Source organism: Thermobia domestica, chromosome 8 (genome assembly GCF_964235325.1).
Source record: "Thermobia domestica chromosome 8, izTheDome1.hap1.1, whole genome shotgun sequence".
In the NCBI taxonomy this organism is placed as follows: domain Eukaryota; kingdom Metazoa; phylum Arthropoda; class Insecta; order Zygentoma; family Lepismatidae; genus Thermobia; species Thermobia domestica.
Window position 1 is genome coordinate 18,761,621 of NC_137461.1, and position 25,840 is coordinate 18,787,460.

The 25,840-nt window shown below is 35.8% G+C and overlaps 1 protein-coding gene across 2 annotated transcripts; it reads left to right on the top strand.

The window, feature by feature from the left end:
- Positions 1-910: 910 nt before the first annotated feature.
- On the top strand, positions 911-25,409 carry LOC145692743 (transient receptor potential channel pyrexia-like). 2 transcript variants are annotated; one of them, XM_081768178.1, is made up of 4 exons: positions 1,442-1,541; positions 3,941-4,151; positions 12,917-13,104; positions 23,244-25,409. In XM_081768178.1, exons 2-4 carry the CDS (start codon positions 4,068-4,070, stop codon positions 25,159-25,161), a joined length of 2,190 nt encoding a protein of 729 aa, XP_081624304.1. In that variant the 5' UTR covers positions 1,442-1,541; positions 3,941-4,067; the 3' UTR covers positions 25,162-25,409. The 2 variants fall into 2 exon arrangements, with proteins under 2 accessions (XP_081624303.1, XP_081624304.1); XM_081768177.1 differs by lacking the exon at positions 3,941-4,151 and having other exon boundaries at positions 911-1,541.
- The last annotated feature ends 431 nt before the right edge of the window (positions 25,410-25,840 follow it).

The following is a 25,840-nucleotide window of genomic DNA, read 5'->3' on the forward strand; positions in this document are numbered from 1 at the left end:
CATCATTCACCGCGATTTGAGGTTGGTAAAACAAAGGAAGGGGCGTGTTCATAAGCTCTTGCCAAAACACATCCAGTAAAGTCTCACAAACAATCGAAAGCTGTATGAGCGGTGCCTGGCCGGTGAAAGGTGGAAGTTTGTTGTAACACTGGACGAGGCATCTGGATGACTGTCACAAGCCATGTGCATTTTTTTTTTATCAATCGACAGGTGCAAGGGACTTTCAAAATGTTCACTGAATGCAAGGAAAGTTTTTCACAGATTTCATGATCATTACTGGATACTCGTACCAGGGCAAGTTGACCATACATCATGTAGTCAAAAATACGAAGGTGAATTCGGAATATTATCAGGCTAATGTGCTGACACCAGTTTATCGCCACATTTCCCATATCTACGAGATGGATAAGAATCGAGTATGGGTGCATCATGACAAGGCGTCAAGTAATACATCTCGCTCAACCTACGTCTTCCTCCAACAAATGGCAACAGAAACTGGATCCCTGGCATTCCATCCACATACATTCATGAATTTTGCGCCTTTGGCCTCCTAAAACGAGCCTTATCTCACAGGAGCCCCGCACCGTTGAAGGGCAATGGGAAGCCTGCCAGGAGGAGTGGTTGCGGCTTGACATGACTCCACTGCGTGTCAGTCTCCTACAGTGGAAACTTCTCTGTCGGGCAATTGGCTAGATGCAAGGCCACCAAATAGACCAATCTCGATGGTGGTGACATCCTTTCTCTTAAGGTAAGTGCAGTTTGAAACTGTCACCATAGATTGGAAACAACCTCTGTATAACAAAGCTCAGTGATACAGGTAACTTGAACCTAGGTCTGTACCCGAAAATTAAAAAAGAAACTACATTGAAGTTAAGAAATAAAATGAAAACTAAAATGTTGAACAGTCTGTGTCCAAAATTAATAGGCAAAGGGAAGCTTTTGATGATTGTTCGTAGTTAATATCTACAAAAGTCGTTATTCTTAATGTAAGAAACTCAAACTTGTAAATATCCTTGTCTAGCTAAAAGTGTGATGGGTCAATAATATGTGGACTGATGGCTACTCACAAGAGTAACTTCGATCTTCCTCAATTTCCAGCTGATGTTGTACAACGTCAAACGAACCAAGCAAAGGAGTTCCTAGATGCAATAGTTGCAGGAAATGTGGAAACAGTTAAGTTGCACGCACACAATACCACTCTTGTCAATTCTCATTGCGGACGATATGGTATCACACCATTGCATGCTGCCGCTTATTTGGGCAAGTGCGAAATCCTGCAGGTACTGTTGGAAAGCAATGCCAAGGTCAACGAAACAGATGTCTACGGTAGAACTGCACTCTTCTATGCTTGTGATTCAGGAGCTGTTGATTGTTTGGAAAAACTCCTAGAAGTTCATGGCAAAGTCAATGTTAGTAGTAAGCTAGTATCTTTTACAAATCTGCAGTTCTATATTATATTGGGCAATGACTCTGTCTCTTCATTAACAGAAAGAGGAAAAACGGTTTTAGAAGAATGGCGTAGGATCAAAGTATCTACAGAGGTAAGAGTTGCTAAAGTTATACTTTACTGCATAATATATTAATTATAATGAGTTAAGTGTTACAGAAGGGTTCCAGAAAGGAAAGAAGGGTTAATTCTAACTGCGGGGGCCAATACAAACCATGAAGGGAAATACAACGTAATAAAAATCTAACCCATCCTAACAAAATTAACCTTATTTTACTTATCTAACCAAAATTAGACTATCGTTATATAAAAAAAGTATGAATTCTTGGGAAAAATTCTCGTGCAGTTTTACTATACGAATCCAAAGTATAAGTAGTAATAGGAGTAGGAGTAGACTAGGGGTAGCTGTAGGAGTAGGAACGGGTTAGAAGCTCCGCAGGGGTTCGTTGGGTTCTGTCGTCGACATAAAATGGGCAAATTAAAGACTTCCCCACATTTTCGTACATTTTACAATCTGTAGATCCGTATAGTAAAACTGCACCAAAATTCTGGTACCGGTAATTAGAATTTATCCGGAAAGAACCTAAACAGTACCTGGACTTGTCTACCATACTCTACTCTAAGGCGCCTCTACTAGTTTTAATTCGTTAGTAAAAAAGTGAAAATTTAACATTGTTCAGCCAGACCCCTTCTGAAACACAATAGCTGTTATAATTATCGCTAGGAATTTGAGATGCAAAATTTTGGTTTTAAAAAAGTGCAAAATTTTGGAAGAAATAGGTGTACATTTCATATGTAAATATTCATATAAATAGTACGAAAACTAATTACACCAGGAGAATATTTAACAGAACGGGTCCAACTATTTTCTCTAAAAAAAAAAAAAAAAAAAAAAAAAAAAATTTATGCAGTTTATGTTATATTGGTGTGGGGATCCAGCATAATTTTCGAAACAATGGTAGATTTTCGCTTATTTCTATTAATATTATATTAGTTTAGGTTAGTTTAAGTTAGGTTAGATTTGTTTAAGTTAGGTTAGATCTGTGCTCGTATTCGTTCGTTTGTTATTGCGTGGTTATATGTTAATGTGTTTCTTTTTTTATTAATGAATTAACTCTTAGGGCGTGACGGTATCCCTATTCTTCATCTGCACACCATGTTCTATTTTCATAAAAAAATAATCGCGTGCGCACTGAAATGTGCAATTTATTCCTTCGTGAGTGAATGGTGTGAGTACCCGGATAAGAAGCGCCCGTATTCGTAACCTGAACGGATACTATTTTGATACCGATACCATTTTTAATATTCGTACTATTGCCGCTGCTATAATGTTTTAACAATTAAATATAACTTTCTTACTAACGTAAAAGTAGCATACGAAATTAGAAGGTAATCACGTACATCATCATAGAAATGGTCTATATTATATTATAGTATCCAATACGTATTTTGATTATTTACTATATGGTTATGAATATTTGAGAGTGGTAAATTAAATTATTAAATACTTACAGTATTTACTTCTATCTTGAAAACTATTTATGAGGTAACACGATTACTTAGCAGTCTCGCTCAGTTGTTTTTTTCGATTTTCTTCTATTACCGGAAGTGATAATTTTGTTTCACATAAAGATCTAAATTCGGAAATTTAAATTTATGAAGTGCTCTATTCGCCACTATAATAGGAGATTTTAACAATGAAAACTAGGTATAGGGCTATCTGTAAATTTATTTCATAAAATTATATTTATTTATAGAAGGTGGATATGTATGTATTTCAAGGATGTTATAAAATAGAGGATCTGCCTATACGTATCTTCATCATATGAACTCAATGAACCCCAAAAAACAACCGAGCATCGTCTAAACGCGCACGTCTGATTGGCTGTTCTCGCTTCCGCCATGATTGTTGGCTCGAAACATTGCGATCTTAACGACACGGAGTGGGCAGAGTAGGTGTGGCGAAGCTGTGACGTTTGGCTTCACGATTTTGTTGTATGGGCAGATCATCTATTTTATAACATCCTTGACGTATTTTGATTTTGAATACTGGAAGTAAGTTTTGTTTGAAGAAGAAGAAGAAGTTTTGCAGCACACCAATAGGGGCAGGAACAAGGATCTTATAAAATAGAGGATGTGCCCTTACAACAAAATCTTGAAGCCATACGTCACAGTTTCGCCACCCCTACTCTGCCCACTCCGCCCAATAGGATCGCAATGTTTTGAGCCAACAATCATGACGGAAACGAAAGTAGCCAATCAGACGACGGTAGAAACGAGAGTAGCCAATCAGAAGTGCCGATGCTCGGTTGGTTTTTCGTTTCACCAATTTAATAGGATGAAGATACACATGGGCAGATCCTCTATTTATAACATCCTTGGGCAGGAGCTGGTGATGAGTTAGAAATTATTTAAGCAGCAAATTGTCCGATAGTTTAGGACAAACAGTGCAAAATTCTACAATTTGGATAAACCTAACATTTAACATTTTAGACGTCTCATCAAGCTCCAGGAAAATTAGAGAATAACATTTTTGGCAGTCCCTGTGTGCACGATTGGCTCCACCATATCACGGTCGGGAGCATTTCACGAAGACAGGATTTTGTCGCTAGCAGGGTGGATGTTTACCTGGAATGAAAGGAAAACGTGTACACCGTTGGGGACAGAGTCTTGGAGTTGGTTTTTAAATAGCCTCATTATCAAGGTAATGTGTTTTTGATTCTTAAACATTCATCAGGGAGATAAGCTCAGTTTTCAAGATGGCGTCATACAGTAGCATCGTTGGTCCCACCTCATAATTTTGAGTAACTGATCAAAGTGAACAAGTTTTGGTGATAAGCTAATCAAAATAGATTACCAGTGTATATATAAAGTCTTCCTTTAAAATGTGCAGTGTCGTAATGCGAATGATGCACTAAATTTGTTTAGGGTCACACATCGAAAGCGTTCCATGGCTGTCTTTCCACTGAGCACACACTGAACCTCAAAATTTCCCGCAGTGTAGATATCAATTTTACTAGTAACAATTAAGCTTCTTCTGATTAGTATACTGTTCACTCAACGAAGGAAGAATCATTCGGGATTTCGTTTTCTTAATATTCTCTTGTTTACCACTACAAATGTCTGAACTAGTTCAGGGAAAATTAGCATGCATAAGACTTTGCTCGCCTTACGGAATTTGTTGCATTAAATCATATCATTATTTTGAATCTATCATAAATATTGAATAAAAAGCCAATACTTGCTCGTGATATTGCGTTAACCTCATTTCCAAGAGTTTCTTCGACTACGTTAGCTTGTTGTTCTTGGAACCAACCTGAGTTGTGATGAGTAGAAACCTGATTGTGTGTATATATATATATATATATATATATATATATATATATATATATATATATATATATATATATATATATATATATATATATATATAATTTTTTGTTTTTTCTTCTGTTCGTTCATTATCCACCTAAATTTGTAATAGTGCATTCCCTCTGCTTGGAATAACACGCTATCATGAAGTATGTTCGCAGTTATTATCTTCGTCTCATATTCACGTCCATTTGTATATATTTCATGGTTCATCATCGTATGCACAGTAGTAGTAATAGTTGTTTAAACAAAGACGATGTTAGTTTGACAATTTATGAAGCCTCTTCTATTGAAAGAGGCGTGATGTCTTGTAGGTGATAGGAAACATAATAATAATAATATAATTATATGAAAATAATGATAAAAATATTTACCATGATGACAGTCATAACGCAGAAGGGTGAAAAAGGGAGGACAAAACCTATGGATTGTTGTGAAGTTTAAACATTCAATATACAAGTGAACGCAGGTTTCTACAGATACTTAGGAAAAACATAATTAGTTGACATGAGGTTATTCAATTATGTTTGAGATAGCAAAGACAGCAAAGATAATAATATATTTATTCAATTCTATTTATTGAATGAAGTACATTAAGAACTCAATAATAATTTAAGTACATATATTTCAGATATGTAACAAATTTTAAATTCTAATAATTAATACCGTAAAACGGGGCTACTTTGACATTTAGGGTTACTTTGACATAGAGTGGGGCTACTTTGACAGATGAGCAATTCGTGCTTCCTGTGAGAATTGTTGCATATACTTTCATAGATAAAGGCTGATATAGTGTCCACGGTGCGAATTGCCGGAGGGGATGAGGGATTTCTCCCATTGTATTTTTACCCCCTCTCAATATCCTTCCTGTCCCCCAATTTATAATATAAGGACTTCTAGATTCGCCACTGTTTATTCCCCCCCAAAATGAATAATCTAATTCTCACTCTGACGATATAGAGAGTGGATTCAATGTGTCCTGTGCAAAAAATGGGTGTATGGGTTTTGTAATGTTGGATCAAAAATTCCTCAACATGCTTGTTACGACTGTGATGTTGACGACTAAGGTTTTTCTTTCCATTGTTACTAACTAACTAACTAACTAACTAACTAACTCTATGGCCTATGGAACCCGGAGGTTCAGTGCCGCGTTCACAAAAGCTCTCCACTGACTTCTATCCTTAGCTAATTGCATCCAGTTTCCATTGTTACATGTAAAGATAACATACCGATACATATGTAATTATGTTAAAAGTAAAGTAAAGTAAAAAAAAAAAAAAAAAAAAAGAGTAAAAAATAAAGTAACAATGTAAGGTAAAGCACCGTGTATGTTCAAAGTAAAAGATGTTAAAAGTAAAGCTTTAGAAAAACTTGTATAGTGGTGTATAATGATGTACCACAACAAAATAAAGATTTCGTGCTTATCAAGTATACAGCATACCGTACTTTACACATGACCAAAACAGTGTTTTATACACTTTACATAAATTCCATGTCAAAATAACTCTATACGTTGAGTAACTTTGACCTTATGCAGGAAATACATAAGATGTCAAAGTAGCCCCACCCCCGGGGCTACTTTGACCGGTATTTCTTAATTTCTTCCCGCCAAAACTTACTTGTAGAAACTTAGGTTTAGTAGTGGATGTGATAGTCTAGATACCTATTGTTATGATGAGAATAGTATCATTCATTGGTTGCAGAAAGTGTCCCGTGTACACATCTAAACTAGTCCAAAACCTGTCAAAGTAGCCCCGTTTTACGGTAATGTATATATATTTTTTTCTTTCTTATATTAAGGAAACTTCACCGCGAGCATTGTATTTTCTTATTACCTGAAACAATAATCTTATATATAAAAGAGAACGCACAAATCCTTTGTTAGCTCATCACGCTAATACGGCTGAACCAATTTCTTTTATTTTTGGGGGGTTATTAGGATTTGGACCCTAGATGGTTTTTATCATATCACTTTAATTTTTAATTACCAGTGTCTTGAGATAATTGACCATTCAAGTGTCCATAACGTACGAAACTGACACTGCGGAATTGCTTTAAAATTGCCTATCGAGAAGTATGGACATCTGTAATCTTACTGCAGTGACGGTGGCGAACTATTCATGGCTCAACTTCATTCTAGTACGATCAGAAGTTGCAATACAAAATTAATGACAAACCGGGTCTGTAGTAGGTGGAAGACATTTCCTGGGGTGTTTGTTGGGGAGAAGAGCATCACATGAATGGCTTGCCAGAAGTCTTGACGTCACGCCATGTGATTTTTTTTTCTGTAGGAGTGAGCTAAGGACGAAGTGTACCAAACAAACCCACGCAATTTAGAAGAATTGGTGGATCGTATCAATCTTATGTTAAGAAATAATGCCAAGATTTTCCTTTAAGAAGCAATGTCATTTTCTCCATCATGTTCGTTACTCACTCACTCACACTAAATGTTACTGCAATCGTATTTTAGTATCTCAGAGAACCAAACACAATATTCTAATACTCTATGTATAGCTCTGTTTACAAACAACCAACATGTGTTTTATATACGTATAAACAACACCATGTGCGTCCTACTACGAACTATTGCAGTGGCAGACAATAGGAACACCAGTAACACCACTAGTCATTTGACGACAAAGGACCATTAACGACACCGCAACACTGGAACAACTAAAAAACCAGCAAGATCACAGCGACTACTATCAGTCTTTGGCTGGTCAAATTCCCTTCTTTAGCTTGCAATGCAATGTTTGGAAGAACTTTACCCAACCCAAGCCTTTAGCTTGCAGTGGAGCTCTACGCCTTTTTCTCGCTTGACTTGCAGTGAAGCCTTACCACTCTCTTTTTCTCTTTTTAGTGGAACATTGAGTCATTGTCATAATACCACTCAACTTGCAGTGGACCTTCGTGGTAGTCCTTGCCCGCTTAGCTTGCAGTGGAGCTTCGTTGGATGTCTAACCCCCCTCTGCTCGGTGTGGAGCATAGAGTTTTACCCATCCTCACTTAGCTTGCTTTGTGAGGAATATTCCCGAGACCATCAGGTCTAGGGGCGCCTATTTTAACCCAATCATTAAAGAATTTGTGCTCATTTTGCATTATACTGTGTTAGAACGGAATTTTGTAATAAAATTTGGTAGTGGGAGAAGACGATTCCCAAGTATAATTGATCCTTTGCTGTACTTAAGAGGAACTTCACAATATAAAGACAATAATTTTAAGAATCCATTAAAAGTTGACAAAACCATGTCCATTTAAAATGAGACAGTGACTTCTTACTCTTCCTGTACAGTGTTTTATTGTTATATGAACACGTACAAATTGGAAAGGTTATATCCAATGAGAAAAGCAAAAAGGCTAATACTCACCGCAAAAAACTATAGCAGAATGTTATTTTACATGTAACAAGTGGCGCTTTCGGAAGAAACTTCTTCCTTCTCCAGCCTGTTCGACTCAAAAAAGATTTAAAAACATGAAGGATGGGTAAAAAAATGGTTAAAAGGTTAAGATATGTAAAAAAAAAAAAAAAAACATCATCTGTTAAACACTAAACACATGGGAATAGACACGACCCACTCGGGAAAGTAGTACTCCCGAAAGTACGTTTTTATTGCGCGCTACCGTAGCTAGCTGTTTTAACTCGGTCACAAAATGTTTGTCATTGGGGTCAAGATGGAACAAAACGAGCCCTGCGGGGCTTCTAACCCGTTCCTACTACTACTACTACTTATTTGCACAAAAGTAAGTAAATCACTTTTTTGAGTATTCTTTTCATCTTGTTTTAATGAAAAGGTGTTATGAAATTTTAAAAAAAAACTTTCCTTGGACGGTTTGAACCGACACCAAAAGCGATTTCCGTTGCTACCCCGTAGCCCTAGCACGCTCGGCTACGAGGACCCCCAGCAATAAGCGTTTGATTTCTGCTATATGTATGCTTCGTGGCAAAAAAACGTATAACGCCAACCAATCAGAACCCTGTATTTAGTTCCTACTTCCGAAACTATTACTCACCCGAGCTAGTCCTGAATAGACACTTACTGTCATTGTACACTGCTGTTCACTGTTTTCTTTTCTAGCTTTCCAAATGGCGAAAGTATGTAGTGAAAAGATTACTCCAAATAATATTTTTTTCACCGCTATCCAAATTAGTTGTGGGTCTCTCTTTATGGATGTAATATGATTCTTTGATTTTACGTTCCGTTGCTGTGTTTGCTTTTTCAATTAAACATGATTCCTCCGCGATGTGATGGTTACAATCTCCAAGATGCGTTGCTAGACCAGACAATCGTTGCGGGTTCCGAGACTTCGAAGTACAAACATGTTCAGTTATTCTAGTGCAAATATTCCTATTTGTTTGACCTATATATACTTTGTCACACTGACATTTCACCCGATAGACGCTACTACTTTGTAGAGGGTTAATAAAAAATGCCTTAAAGTTAGTTATGTACTTATCTATACATTTAGGAGGAACCTCTGAAATGTTGATATTATGTTTATGCAGAATCTTCATAATTTTTGCCGAGAAAAGAAAACAATGAACAGCAGTGTACAATGACAGTGAGTGTCTATTAACATGTGTTTAACAGAAGATTTGTTTTTCTTTATATCTTAACCTTTTAACTGTTTTTTACCCATCCTTCATGTTTTTAAATCCTTTTTGGAAGAAGGAAGAAGTTTCTTCCGAAAGCACTACTTGTTACACGTAGAAGAAAATTCTGCTATATATATATATTATTTTTATTTTATTTTATTTATTTTATTTTATTTTATTTTATTTTATATTTATTTATTTATTTTTGCGGTGAGTATTAGCGTTTTTGCTTTTCTTATTGAATATCATCACCGCTCGCAGTATTGTGATAGAGGTTATATCCACTTTTTAAACTTACGTTAATTGCAGTGGCGAAGCGTACTATGAAGCTAGGTAGGTTGGAAACAATTGAGGACCCTTCCGTCTGACAAGGGACCATTCTTCTTTTGACAATTCGATTCTACTATCGGATGCAGCACCCAAATAAACCGAGAGAAACAAGTTTTCTAACGGCACACCGGAAACAGGGCCGGAGAAAAAGGGGTCCAAAGTTCGAATACAGGACGCAAAAAGTGCATATAAACATCATGTAATTTTGAAACGAGTGGAAGAATTGAGATCATATTTGAGGTGTGAGTATCGAGTGTGAAGCTCTTCGGAATAGATATATTGCGCATCATGTCGGCCATCTTAAAAGTCGCCATATTGGAGTTATCGAAAATAAAGAAACGGGAAGGAAATCATGTGGCATATCAATTTAGGCTAGCTTGTTCCCAGAAATTCAAATATGAAGTTAGTTTTTACCAATCCTTATGTGTCGAGTAGTTACAGATTCTGGAAATTTTGAAGAGGCGAAATTAATGGTAGTGTCTTCTGCCATATCAGTCGATTCAACGTAAACCAAGAATAAGATCAAAATTGTGCTTGAGAATAGTTGTACAATTATTACAGTTGATAAGAAACTATTATGTTGTTAAGGCAATCTTGAAAAGTGCATGGGAGCAACCGATATAAAACCTTAAGGTGTCTAAATTTCAGAAGTAAGTAGGACTAATCTTGGATTGACAACAGATCTTATGCACGTTTAGTTGCATCTGTTATGTACCTTAAGAATGATTGTGTGGTTAATACAAAAGTGGGAACAACAGTGAGCACATCTGAAGAACGATAAAATAAACAATCATGCCTATCACAGTTCAGGCCCGTAGCCAGCCCAAAAATTTAGGGGGGGGAGGCCGGTAGAAGTTAGGGAGGGTCCGACCGAATCATATTATACTTCATCACCATATTATAGTTCATTTGCAAGCCTACCGTAAAACTTTTAGGGGGCCATCCAAAGTTTAGGGGGCCCCGGCCCCCTAGCCCCCCATGGATACGGGCCTGTCACAGTTTTCACCAGTATTGAAATTGGAGAAGTAGACACTACCATTAATTTCGCCTCTTCAAAATTTCCAGAATCCGTAACTACTCAACACAGAATGATTGATGAAAAGCAACTTCATATTTGCATTTCTGGGAACAAGCTAGCCTAAATTAATATGCCACATGATTTCCTTCTCGTCTCTTTATTTTCGATAACTCCAATATGGTGACTTTTAAATTGACCAACATGATGCGTAATGTACCTATTCCGAAGAGTTTCACACTCGATACTCACACCTCAAATTTGATCTCAATTCCTCTACTCGTTTCAAAATTACATAATGTTTATATGCACTTTCTGCGTCCTGTATTCGAACTTTGGACCGCTTTGTCTCCGGCCCTGTTCCCGGTCTGCCGCTAAAAACTTGTTTTTTTTTTTTTTTCGGTTTCTTCAAGTGCTGCATCCGATGATACCAAGCATTTTCAGAAATCGAATTGTCAATTAAAAAAAAAAAAAAAAAAAAAGTCGCTTGTGAGCCTCACCAGCTCGCTAGACAGGCTTACGGACTTACGGACTACGCTGCTCAGAGGGCGAAGCAATCATCGCTGAGGATTTCACACATTCTTGGGAAGGTGCGAAGGCTCGCTTCTGGGATTTTAGTTTTAGTGTTGAAAGCATCTTTCAATGCTAATATGTTACAAAATGATTTCCTTAACACAGAGTAAGAAGTTTCTGTGTAGAGCTACGTATTTCTATTAGTGATAACTTGTTTAATTTAGGTATATACTCTCAGGAGTTTTTCAGAGTAACTGTTTATTTTTTTTTTTCCTACATAAGGCCTGGTCTATAATAGCTTGTAGAATGTGTCTGATACAATAAACACATGTATACATTTACCAAACTCTACAATACAGGATAAAATAATAATAATTGTGTGAAATTTAAGTTGTTTTCCATTTCATAGAATCAGTGGGGTATTTACGATTTTGTTTCGAGGTGCTTTCCTTGTTTCGGGAGGAGCTTTGCTAACTTTATTCTTGGAAATGTGAAAATTCTGCAATATATATAAAAGCAATAAAAAATTGCGATAAAAAGTTGAGTGTGTTTAAGCCCGGAAGCCACCCTTAAATATGCTACTGCATAGAATACGATATTAATATCTTGCGTTGATTCAAATGAAGTTCCTTCTGAGCATTAACGTTTCTAGTGAAGTCATCATCACGTGATGCATTAATTAAATGCAGAATTGTTCTTACTTTAAAGTGGGGGATGCAAGTAACAAACGCTTATCTAAGAAATTTGACAGTTAACTATAAGAATGTACTTACTTTTTCTCTCCCTCCATTTTCAAATATGCAGGAAATGAAAACAGCAAGTTATAAGAAAATTCCCCTTATCCCCTTTGCAAATCCCAGACAGAAGAAAATATGAACTGCACTTCAAAATATTTGTAGTGGTGCTAAATGGGAATATTTCATTAATACACATTGTGTGTTTTCTTCCATGTAAATATTTGTTTAATAATAATAATAATAATAATAATAATAATAATAATAATAATAATAATAATAATAATAATAATAATAATAATAATAATAATTATTATTATTATTATTATTATTATTATTATTATTATTATTATTATTATTATTATTATTATTATTATTATTATTATTATTATTATTATTGACTACTTTCCGTCTACTTTTGCTTATATAAATATTTATTCTTTCTTGTTAAATTAAATAATAAAAAAACTGCTATGTATACATTCACATAAATTTAACTCTAAACAGTGTTAGAAATACAGTTAAGAAAGTTCTTTGGTAAATCAATTTGGTATTTTTTTAATTCAATAAGGAAAATAGAATTCTGACTATAATTTTAAACATTTTATGATACATTAAATGTTATTTGTGTTATTAGTTTATTGGCCTACTTGTGGGATTACGCTCTGCCACTGGTTAATTGCACTCTGTATGATAAAATTTCCAATTGAAAATTTCTTGCCATACTACAATAGGTGGCTAAAAAGAAATACTGTATATTGAGCCTTTGCAATTTCTCTTGTGTGAAAGGAATCAAACTTTGAACTTTTGATTCTGAGATTATGATAGAACATTTAGTACACGAATTTCTTATTAATGAATTTTGATGTTAGTACAGTACAATTTTTAAGAGAAGAGTTATTTTTCTAAAGATATTGGTTAAACCAGGAGTACTTGGACAAACTCCTCTTCATGTAGCTGTGCAAGGTCTTCATCTTGAGTGCGTGAGGATTCTGTTAGAACATAAAGCCGAAGTGAACATAAGAGACAAGTTAAATAATACGCCAATATTAGTGGCAGGGCAGCGCAGAATGTTAGTAGAAAAGGATACTATATCAAGGTAGGTTTGTATTTACCGTTGTATCAATAGTTTATGTTGTAATCGTAAAGGTTAAAAAAATGCTCTGTATTTAGTTAAAATTTCACTAAAGCAAATTTCTTTTAATAAATAATAGTATTGCAGTTTCAGCAATGTATAATTACTTTCATCAAACACATTATGAAATAAAATGTAAGTGCTACGGCTTATAACTCTTTGAACATAAGAGGAGGTCATTCCAAGGAGATCCTTCCTTTCATTTTTAACACCTTTTAATTGCTTACCAGGGTTGGCTGGTTTAAACGAAGGTGGTTTAAACCATGGTTAAAACCTTGGTTTAAACCAGCTGTTTTTTAAAAATAAAAAACAACTGGTTTAAACCAAAAAACTAAAAATGTTCGTAAAAGTGTAACTAATCTTAAAATCTTGATGAACACATATTTGTGAGTTATCACGTTTCACTCCCATATATTACTATACCACGTTTCACTCCCATGTCGTACTATATTCAGACCTACATTCCCCATTCTTTACTCAAAGAGATTATATTACAAAAACAACTTTTTTATGTAACTTTATGGATGTTTCTTTCGTGATTTTTTTTATAGTTTGTTATTATTGTTATGGAACCAAAGGAAAATTCTAAACATTGTTTCGTTTTAATAATATTTACTATTGCTAAAATACATCGAAATGTCGTACTTTTTTGGGGAGGAGGGTCATACAAACCCCACAAGAGGCAATTATTGAAATAACAAGAATCTTTGGTAACTATTTATGTATAAATGGGTCAGAGCCAAAGTGGACTCAAATAATTCGTATCTTTATTCACTTTTCTTACTGATATGCAAAGTAAGTCGTTATATTTCTTTAACTTGGACTAATAAAATTCGTAGGGAACTGACTTGGACTAAATTAGTTCTTCTGTACTCTGTAGTACTTTGAAATTGTCCATATATAATTATGTATAATGGTTCCACTTGTGCAATTATTTATCTTTTTGTCCTTCTGTCCTAATGACTCTTGACGATTATATTAACAAATATGAACAGATCAGTCAACGTATTTTTACCTTCGTCCTTCGTGAGTGAGTCGGCAGACATATCGCATTTGTGGCCAATTAGTCCCGGTTTCTAGTTCAAATGGAGAACAATTCTCTTGGATGTAAGCCGAGAAGCGGTTTGGATTCCGCTTTAAGCTTATGTGATCCCTTCCAGCATAACCCGGTTGTTGCATACTAACACCAAGCCGAAACAAGCTTATTTCTGTCCATATATGATATAAATACATAGAGCAAATTATTTAAACAAAAAAAACCTGGTTTAAACAAAAAAAAAAAAAAAAAACGGGTTTAAACAAAATAACATGGTTTTTGCCAACACTGTTGCTTACAAATCTGAACTTTTATAATGATCCAAATTTTCAGTTTTAGTTTGGCACCTGTGTCACTCAATAGATACCTCAATTTTTAATAAGATTTTCTAAGCTTTAGATTTAGTTAAAGATCTCTAAATTTACATTGAAGACAGGAACATTAAAATAAAAATACCTAATCATCCAAATATTGATAGAATATGTCAGATTAGTATTATGGTAATATGAACGTGATTCTTCTTCCCTGGGAGCAAATCTGTAGTCAAGAGAGGGTAAGAAGATACATCCACAAAAATTTTCGTATTTGTTGTAGATTCTGCTTTCAAAGGTGCCCGAACTCATGAGGTTGGCGCTCGTGAGTTCGGAACTCATGCTACCTCGACTCACTCTCACGAAGTGATGTCGAAACAATGTTGTGAGGGTGAGGTCGAGTGAGAGTGATGTCCAAAGGAAGTTGTAAACGTAAGGTCGAATGAACGTGATGTCGAGATAGTGCTGTGAACTTGAGAACGAGTAAACGTAATGTCGGGTTAACCATGTAAGGGTGATGTCGAAATGATGTGATCGTGAGGTCGAGTGAGCGTGATGAAAAAATGAAATGAAATCTTTTAGTTTTACGTCCCATGGTTATGCCGGCTAAGCTAAAGGAGACGGTGATGATGATAAATAAATGCAATGGTGAAATAAATAAAGTGGGAGAAAACGAGAGAACCCAAGCACACGGCCCACCACACCACAAAGTCCACTTGTCGCAAACCAGGATCGTACCAAGGACCCCACGCACCAGCGGTGAATGCTCTACAACTGAGCCACCGCAGCCTTACAAGTGAGAGTAATGTCAGGTTAACAATGTGAATGTGAAGTCGAGTAAGCGTGAGGTCGATATGATGTGAGCGTAAGTTTGAATGAGGTTAGCCCAAAGTAGGCACATTTGTCTGTATAAAACCATGATTAAAAGGAAAACAGATATCCTACTATAAACTTGATACATTCTTAATAGTATCAAATACATGCGCCATATCTGATTTATAATCCATTGATTTATATTGGGAATTATTTTTTTCTTTTGTTTATATAAATTGGAACTTATGTCCCTCACTTTGTTAAAACTAAATGTTGTTATACATAAAATTGTAACATTTAATAATTAAATATAATTTGAGTAATAATAAATAAATATGTATTGCAAATCTATTAACAGACTGATAACATTTTGTAGGATTTTTTTAAAAATAAAAATACCTTGTGGGTTCGAGCAGCTCCTCTTGGGATTCCTAAGGTTAATATTTTTTAACTAAACAAAAAAATAGATGAGAAGCTTGTTTCCAAACGCCACTTAAGTCAATTTATTTTGCAATTTTACAGGAAAGCTAAAAAAAAAAACTGATATTGCTATAGTTCAATCGTTAATGAAACATGTTTCAACGGTTATGTTATATAATAATTATGTTATGTATGGTTAGACACAAAACTATGACAAATCATTAAAAAATCTGATGTTTGGTTTTGCACTAAACCAAGGCCGCCCCCCGAAGCTCATGTGGGCTCATTGTATTTGTAAATTTACAATATTTAGCATAATTTGAATGCAATTTGTCTTAAAATCCTCATATATGCTTTCTGCATCTGAATGCCCTCCCCCCCCCCAAATTTACAGAGAAATCGGCGCCCTTGCCCTAAACAAAATAACAAAAGTGTATTTGCTTGTAGAAAGCACTTTAAAAAACCAATCTACTGCACAACAATGAACATAAATTTTAATTCATTTTTCGCATCGAAAAATGCTTACATTATGTTATTTAATATTATTAAGGTGGATCACCACCCGGAAAGTCAATACATATTTTAGCCCATTCCCTTAATTATTGCGCAATGAAACGTTACATATAATTATTGTACTAAAACATAGAGTTACGTTTGATCTACAATACAAGACATTGATTCATTTGGTTGTGTCTTCTGATATCGAAAAAGGGAACAAATAAAAGAAAATATTTGATTCGTAATTACAATAAGCACAGAAGATGGCACTTGGTATTAGATCTTACTAGAAGTGCTCAATTTTATGAAATGTTTATTTGTAAATGTAAAGTATGTTAAACTAACGATCTTATTACGAAATAGATATATTGATTGACCGTTTCTTGTGTTATGTTTTATATTTTATTTAAATATTAATTTACATTTAAGGAAATAGATTTTGAGAAGGAACTTGCGCAGAACGCCAGAATGCGTTGTTGCCAAATTTGTCTGTTTAATTCTTGGGTTCTAGCGTTGCAGTTCGAGAAGCGGAACTTGTGAATTGCGGTAAGTGTCGAAAACTAATTTCTCCAGTAAAATATCCAGCAGAATTGCACGACTCTTTCCTTTATTATCTGGCACCAGTAAACACTCGACACTACGTGGCAACGCTGTACTATTCAAGCAGTGTTTAGCATAGCACCGAGGGCACCTACAGTCGGCGAGAACTATCTTGGCAGTGACGTCAACGCTCTCAGTTGCAAGGCTACCAACTTACGCTATTCACAAATAGTGCTTACATGGCACACTGAACGCTTCGCACGTCACGTTGTAACTACAGTTTAAAATAATGCTGGTACCGAAATAGAGAGAATTTAGATAACAATGTATTTGAATAATACTAGCATATATATATATATATATATATATATATATATATATATATATATATATATATATATATATATATATATATATATATATATATATGCATTGTTACGACAAAGAAAGAAAAAATAAGATTAGACCCTATATTTATGTCGTTAAACGATAATATCTTTCCTTTCAAAAAGCAGTTTTCTATTTCCAATAGATTTTTTTTTTTAAACCTAAATCCAAACTTGCGCAGTATTTGTTGTAATGCCCACTCAGAACCTTTGAAGTCAATGCTTTTCTTAAGTTCGCACAATAATTTATTTAAGGTGGCGACAATGCCTTCAGCATAGAGATTGTGAATTGTTCTACGAACTACTACTTCATCGAAAGAATCTAAATTTGTTTGTCTTTTCTGTGTATTTGGCCTTGCTTTACAGGGTGTTTCGACGGGTTGTCCAGACTTTAATCCTTCTCTTTCACAATTTGTCACACGGGTCTCTCACTGACACATGTTGCTCGGGAGTATTCATGAACACTGTCAGATTTATTATTGTTTGCTGTAAGAAAAGATGTAAACATTAAAAACATTTTTTCCTGCATCACAATGCAACGGCTTACCTTTCTTTAAGGTACTATCTTATACTCAAAATTTCGAGAACGAGAATAAAACAAAGGATTGACAACTTTCACCAGTCAGCACAGACTGTACAGCCCTACAAAAAGAAAACACGCGCTTTTCAGTTCATTTCATTTCGCTTTTGTTTTTTAATTTGTTTGTTTTTCCTGGAAGTGCTGTTCTTATGTCCTATTGGTAAATGTTATACTTTTCGAAGCTACATTCACTAGCCCCCACGCTCTGTTTCCGCGACCAGGAAACACGTTCACATATCACCCTCTAACTCGAGGACCGTGATAGGTAAAGACATGGGGGTTTCTTTAAAATAAACTTTGGACTTCCCTTCCCATTTCGTCCACTGCATATTTGTGTCTATCTTCAATAGAACGAAAGTTTGTAGCATGTTGACATCTGAGTGTTGTTAGAACAGAATAAACATAAATGGCTGTCATTTAAAATTATTTTCCACATACTTATAATATAAAATTCAAATATAAAATAACCATATTCTTCATGAAAGTCATATAAATATAAAAGCAGAAAAATGTAGCATTTATGTCTCCTCGAACTCCAGTTATCGTTATACAAAGATGAGAAGTATATTTATCAAAAACGAATCTCCCATTTCTCGGTTCATTTCCTTTCGCTTTCCTGTTGTAGAGAAGGGAGCGTGCTTTTAAGTTGGTATTTGTGTTCGCGCATTTTCTCTTTCCTGGGATTGGACGTTGAATTGAACGAAGCTTCTACTTTAACTAGTGGGATGGCATTTGAGCAAGAGCGAAGTCTACGTCACTGCCAGGATAATTCTCGGGCACTGTAGTGACCCACCTGAACTATTTGCTAATGTTTATTATTTATTGATTATTATACCGTACGTTGCAAAAATACTATAACAACAACAGCCTCCAAAAACCATTATAAATATGTTTAAATATCTTACAAGTTCATAATTGATCTCTGTTTGCTTTTTAAGTGAAATGATATACTATAATTTTCTTATCAACAACAATGTTCACACTCAACGTATTAATTGAATAAATAGTATATCCTTATGACATGAAAACCAGAAAACCATTTTAGAAATACATGCACAGTATTAATTATAAGAAAGACTCTTCAAAATGTTCGTATGAGAGTTACTCATCAGTTTCTGGGCTCTCACTGCTTATTGCATGGGTGTCCCACAAAAGACGCAACTTTGGGACAGGGGCGGATCAAGGGGGCAATCGGGGCGATCCCCTCCCAAGAAGAGAAAACTTTATTTTATATATAAATGAAACCGGTCCCAGAGTCTGGAGCTCTTAAAAGTAGCTCTAAGTAATAGTATTACAATCAACCCTCCTAGAAGTTCGTCCTGGATCCGCTCCTGCTTTTGAAATATCCGCTATTTCTGTTCTAGTAACAGGCCGGTAGCCAGCCCAAAAATGTAGGGGGGCACGACCCAACCATATTACAGATCATCACCATATTATCGTTCATTTGCAAGCCTACCGTGAAAATATTAGGGGGGTTGACAAAATTTTAGGGGGTTCGGCTCCCCTAAACCCCCGTGGATATCGGCCTGTCTAGTAAGCCGTCAGCACTGACGATTTTCAACTTTTGTCTTTGTGGTTAGTGCTCACGAAGCACCAAATATAACATGACCGTGATCTGTTTTCTGTACGGGTACGAGTGGGATGCTTTATGACGGAACAGCATGTTGTCATAGTGAAAACTTACTGCAAATGTGAAGCATTTCATTCCGTTATGTACACAAAATAGATTATGATCGTGCGCTATTCGTAGGGAGTAGGTATTAAAGGAAGTCTCCGTACCCCCATGGTGGTGTGTTGCCATTCGTCCTGGAAAATCCGGGACCGTCACGGAATCGAAAATGAAATGAAATGAAACCTTTAAGTTTTACGTCCCACGGTTATGCCAGTTAGGCTAAAGGAGACGGTGATGATGAGAGATGAGTGAAATGGTGGAATGAAGAAAGTGGGAGGAAACGGGAGAGCCCCGAGAAAACCCACGAGCACGGTGTTTGTCCACAACAAAGTCCACACGGTGCGAGCTGGGATCGAACCAGGGACCCCAAGGACCGGAGGTGAACCCTATACCACTGAGCCACCGCGCCCCCCGTCACGGAATCGAGATCTGCGTCCCGAAAATATTTCACGGGACGATTAAATGTTTAGGATTTCAGCGAAGAAGAAAGGAAAAGAATATCATAGTTTGATTTTTTTCACAGTATTAGGTATATAATTATTCTCTTCCACTTCTAAGCCACGAAACGTAACAGATTCTAAGAAATAAAAAAAAAATGCTTACGGGACGAAATGGGGTAAATCATCTGCTTACGTTTGCTTAACTAGGAAGAGAAGGTCTACTAAAACAACTAAAAATGTGATTACATAATACTTGAACAACTCTATCTAATGGAAGAAAGTAAATTAGTATATAACACTTCTTTTCATTTTAAACATTTCAAAGATTCTCGTAATTTAGTAGCGTCCCTGGATTTTCATTCTTAAAGTATGGTAACCTTACCATGGTGGCCTCAGGAGAATGTTTTGGTAGGCGAGTGATCAGCACTGGTACTGTTGGCCCGTCTTCTTCTTTTATAGCCAGCCTTCTGGAAGAAGAGCTTGAGGAGGGGTAGTCGTTTCACTTCGTGGTCCTTCGTGTCCAAATCGTCCCTTCCCGATAGTACTCCCTCCGTCGTCTGACACTGTTTGTTTATAAGTTATAAAAAAAACACGTGTTCATAATGAAACCATGTGGCTTATAGTACGTGTGGGTGTACGGATCCTTACGATATATTCTTCAGATACTAAATCTATATATAGAAACTCGTATGTCGCATAATATTATTTCCCTCTATGGGAATCAACATTAAGACCGAACGTAATAGTACATTTCTACCATTTGTGCTTCCAATAAAAGAATGAATGAATCCAAAACCTGCTCTTCATTATTTATTACAGATTTTTCAGTATGGAGATCGGCGTTGAAACTGGAAAATCGTAGATCGTCATCACTTCCGGATCCAATAGAGGGATAAAGCTGGAGATAAAAGTTACTCTTGTGGAACTGAATCCATATCAGAAAGCCATTACTCACTATATTTTACTGTTTTCGCTCCATGGTGATCACTATTAAAATCGGAAGTACTATAGTGGTCGCGAGGACTCGTAAAGCTTGACCTAGATTAACTAACTTCACTGCTGAATAGAACACGAGGGTGTCTTTCGGTCGTCAACCTCCACCTATGAAATATTGCCAGTGTCGTTTCTCGCGCTGTACGGAGGACATCACCTGAGAGTACATTGTTGTGGCATTGTCGCTAAGTTTCGTTTTCTTGTTAATGTTGTGGTCGTTATGTTATTTTTTTTGTTATTATAACCTAGGTATTGTTAACATTAAATTTGACTGGATATTCAGTTTCGCGTCCCTTTGAGCAGTGAGGCTATTTGAGACGTGGATCTACTGATTAACGTGAAATCCGAACCACATGAGCTCCCACCAGGAATCGAACCCGGGTCTCCCACGCCAAAGGCGCGTATGCTAACCGCTTAGCTGACATTTAATACGAATAATTGTTAGTGTTATAGTGTTATAGTTCTTTAAGTGCTTGTTTTTTTTTTTTTTTTTTTTTTTTTTTTTTTTTTTTTGTAGCTCGATTGCTATGTCTTCAAACATTGTTGGTTCACTTCTGCTATTTCACTTTTTCTCAAGTGTGCGTTCGAAAGGCAGCTCCACGAATCGCACCTAATTCTTTCGATGCATCACACGTGAGAGAAATCAGTTCTATGATTGGTGTAGAGCCCAGGCTTCACGAGTCGTCGCAGTCATTTTTATGGTACATTTTACCAGTTCCTCTTTTAGTACGGGTGAAGATCGTATTTTTTCTTGAAACACTTGATGGATTCAGCGAGAAAACCGCTTGTCGCTGCCTATTACAGTTCTTTTTTTTTTTCTGTGGTAACCGGAAATGGTTGATTTCTATCTGCTTTGAATAGAGAATTAACGGAGAAGATGGAACTGATTCTTGGGATGCTGAATCGATTCAAAAAAAGAAAAAAGCGCTCCTCGATATCTCTCATTGCTTTTGCTGTATGCAGATCAATATTTAAACCAGAAGTATCAGTAAGTGTCTATCACTTCCAGTGTTAGTAGTGTTATAGGTGTTAATGGTATGTTATCTTGAGACGCTGGATCGTTTAAAAAACCAGCTTGTTGCTATCTACTAACGTTTTTGTTCTACATCGACGAATGTTGAAACAGGAAACTGTTCATTTAAACCATTTCCGGTTTGAATAGAGGGTTTATAGGAAAGATGGAACCTACTTCATCCAAGAAACCGCTTCTCGATATCTCTTACCGTTCTAGCTCTGATGCCTGTCCACAGATGAACGGACCGACGAACACAGCTGTTCTAGAAAACTTCGACGCTTATACATAGGATAATTTGGAAGTCTAATAATAATTCTTTAAAAACAATTATATAGGCCTAAATATATGTTTGTTTATTAATATGCATGGTGTTTCAAAATGAATTTCGGGTTTTAACTCTTTGTAGTATGTATTACAATTAACTTACAATTATAAATAATACATAAGATGAAAGAGCAACTCAGATAGTTTTGTATGCACGCATGTGCATACACTGTTTCCTCTATCTGCCGTTAGAAAGCGCCAGTAGCAAAAATGGCGACTAGTGAGCAGAAAGCTTTTTGTGTTTTACATTTTGCAAAGACTGAATCTGTAGTTTCAGTGCAACTGTCTATGTGAAGAATTTTGGGGAGACTTTAGAATATGTCCTTATCGTTTGCAGTTGATACAAGCTTACAGACTACGGTTTACATGCCCATTTTGCATATGAAATATTGCTACATGAGCATGAAGATTTTCTGGATCGTCCCGTCTTCAGTGATGAATCGACATTTCACTTAAGTGAAGAATTGAACACTCATAATGTTCGCAACTGGGAGTCAGCAAATCCCCACGACATGGTATAGTTGCAACGAGACTCCTGTAAATTGAATGTGTTTTGTGACATATTCCGGCGGAAAGTTTATGGGCCTTTCTCGCTTATCGACTTGATGTGTGCCGTGTGACAAATGGTGCTTACATTGAATACTTATAGCAAACACTGAGTTGCTCTTTCATTTAATATATTGTATGTATTGTGATGTAATTGTACGTTTAATGTTATAAATACTACAAAGCTTTAAAACCCCGATATTCGTTCTGAAACACTCTGCATATTTATTTGTGTAATATTGCATTTTTCTTCTTCTTAGTTCAATAATGTTACCAGCTTCTTAGCTTTCGATGTTTGGTTCGTGGATGGTAGGTCACCAGATGGGCAGTAGGTCATCTGTTGCGAGAACGCTCATGTCTGGAAATATCCGTAATTGTTATGCTTTGCTTTATTATTATTTGGATGTATTATTAATTGAGGGACAATGGGGTAAATGAGTTTCTGAATTTTAACTTCCTTAAATACTTATATTTATTAGTCTAACAAAAGAAAAGACAATTAATACATTTTTTAAATATATATTCACAGGTATGAAGAGATTATCAAGTTACTGCTAGATCATGGAGCAGATCCAAATGTTGTCAGTGACGATCCCAAACATAAATCACCTCTCTTTGTTGCCGTAAAGCTTGGTTCAAAAGAGGCGGTGAGATCCTTGCGTCTTGCAGGAGCGCGAAATAAACCACAAGACACTGAGAACTGTTCATCACTACTCCATGAAGCGTGTTGGCAGGTCAACCTTCCAGTTGTGCGGGAGCTCTTGGAAATGGAAGACATGAGGCCCCTTGTGAATAGTCCTAACGCTTTTGGGAGGACACCTATGCATATATCTGCCGAAAGTGCCAACAAGAATATCTTGGCTATCCTCATGAAGAATGGGGGGGATCTGGCAGCCACATCCAATGATGGGAAGACTGTGATAGACATTATCTTCAAGAAAATTGCACGGCCAGAGAATTTTATAGTTGAAGCTTTCAATGCTTCTATAAAATTCAGTGATGCGCCTAATGAAAGTAAAGATCTGGTCGCATCTCTGGATTACAGCATTCTAACTCCAGAAAGTCAACGGAGTCAAATGGCTGTGATTCACGCGTTTTTGAAAGGCGATAGGAATTTATTACCTTTGTTCAAACACCCCCTCATAACTACCTTCCTCCACCTCAAGTGGGAAAAAATGAGACGATTCTTTATAGGCATTTTCTTTATCTATTGTATCTATTTAATTTCATTTTCAACTTATGTATTTCTCTATTTTTATGATTTCGACAGAAATGCCACAAATCGTACGCGAGATATAGATTTCGACTATAAAATGGTAGAATATATTGCTTCAACATCACGCATTATGGTTTTCTTCACTTTATTACCATTGATATTTTATGGATTTTTAGTTTTAATTTTATTTCCAAAATTTTTCTTACGTGAAACAGAGTCAAGTATGTTTGGATTCACTGGTTTTCTAACATTATTGATTGTTCATGCTGAATTTCGAGATAAAACTAATGTTTGGGTCGCTCATGTGTCAGGGTTGGCAATACTCACTGCTTGGTTACAGCTGTTATATCTTACAGGTCGTTTTAGGAACATAGGATTTTACGGCCTAATATTCTTTAGAGCTTTGCGAAATGTCGTCACAGTGTCCTTCACATTCATTTGTCTAATTATTGGCTTTGCTTTTAGTTTTTTTGTGTTATTCCGAAATGATGAAAATTTTGATGACCCTTATCATTCGCTTGTAAAAAGTATCGTAATGACTCTAGGAGAGTTCGATTACATTCATGTGTTTCGACGAAAGTCATTTTACCTTAGGATCACTAGTCGCATTATATTCGTATCCTTCGTAGTTCTTTCATCAATTGCTCTGATGAATCTGCTGGTTGGGCTGGCGGTAAGAGATGTCAAAGATATGGAGGAAGTTGCCCTCTTAATTATGTTGATGAAGCGAGCCACATTTATTTCTCATATTGAGGCTATAATCTCTCATAAGTGGTTGGAGAAATTCTTTCCCAAACGATTCCTTCAGTTTGTGAAGATAGATACTAAAATACGCACGCGGTTGGCAGACGTAAACAATAATAAAATACCTAAAGAATTAACCAAAGCTATCAAAAGCATCAAACATAACGTGGAAGAGTCTAGAAGTAAAGGACGTCCATTCGGCGATATTGAATCGAAATACAACAACTTAAAGGATTCATTAACGCAAAGTGCCTTTTCCCGAAATAAAGCAGATTTAGAGAAAGCAGAACACATTGTCCGACTTCTCATGCTAGAAATTCAAGAAATCAAAACTACTATAAAATCAAGATCAATAAAATATCCACCTAACAACTGGGAAACAATAAGAGCCGAAAATAGGCAAATTGAAAAGAAAATAATTTCAATGATAAACGAAGCAAAAAGCGCGCGGAGGTTGTTATTGCAGACAGGATCAAAAATTAAATAAATTTACTAGGATTGAAAAAATGTATTTAATCATTATATTCTTTGTGATATTAGTAAGTATCTTTCAACTTAGACCAGCGTGCTTCTAGTGGCATTTTAAAGATTAAGTATTAATTTGTTATTTTGAAACTGCGTTTTTGATTGGTTTAATTACGCAACGTTACGAGTGTTATATTCATGTTTGCTGTAATCTCAACTGCTGTGTTTTGTTCGACATTAATATTAACCAATAAAGTTGTTTTAACTGTTTTGTGATTTATAGATTGCTTATTTGTATGTGCATAACACTTGATTTTGAGATTTTTTATTTAAAAAATCCTATTACAAATCTAAATATTAATAGTATTTGGCTGAACTTAAGGAATTCGAGCAAATCAGAAATTTACGATGTCTTAATTTAACATCCGGGCGATGAATGTCTAATTGCAAAAGTAACTTTTGGGAGGGCTACATTGCCCCACCTCTTTAAGTTGACAGGTATATGTTGCCCTATTCCCTCAATTTTCGGCAGAGGTGCATAGAATCAAGCTTTAAATTTTTGAAATTACCAAAAATAAAAATTTGGTAAAGGTGTATAGGACCAGGGTATGTACACTTCTGTTAAAAAAATACGCATAAAGTGTAATTCAAGATTTTTCATTTATTACAATTCCCCTTTCTTTTTGAGACTAAACTTTTGT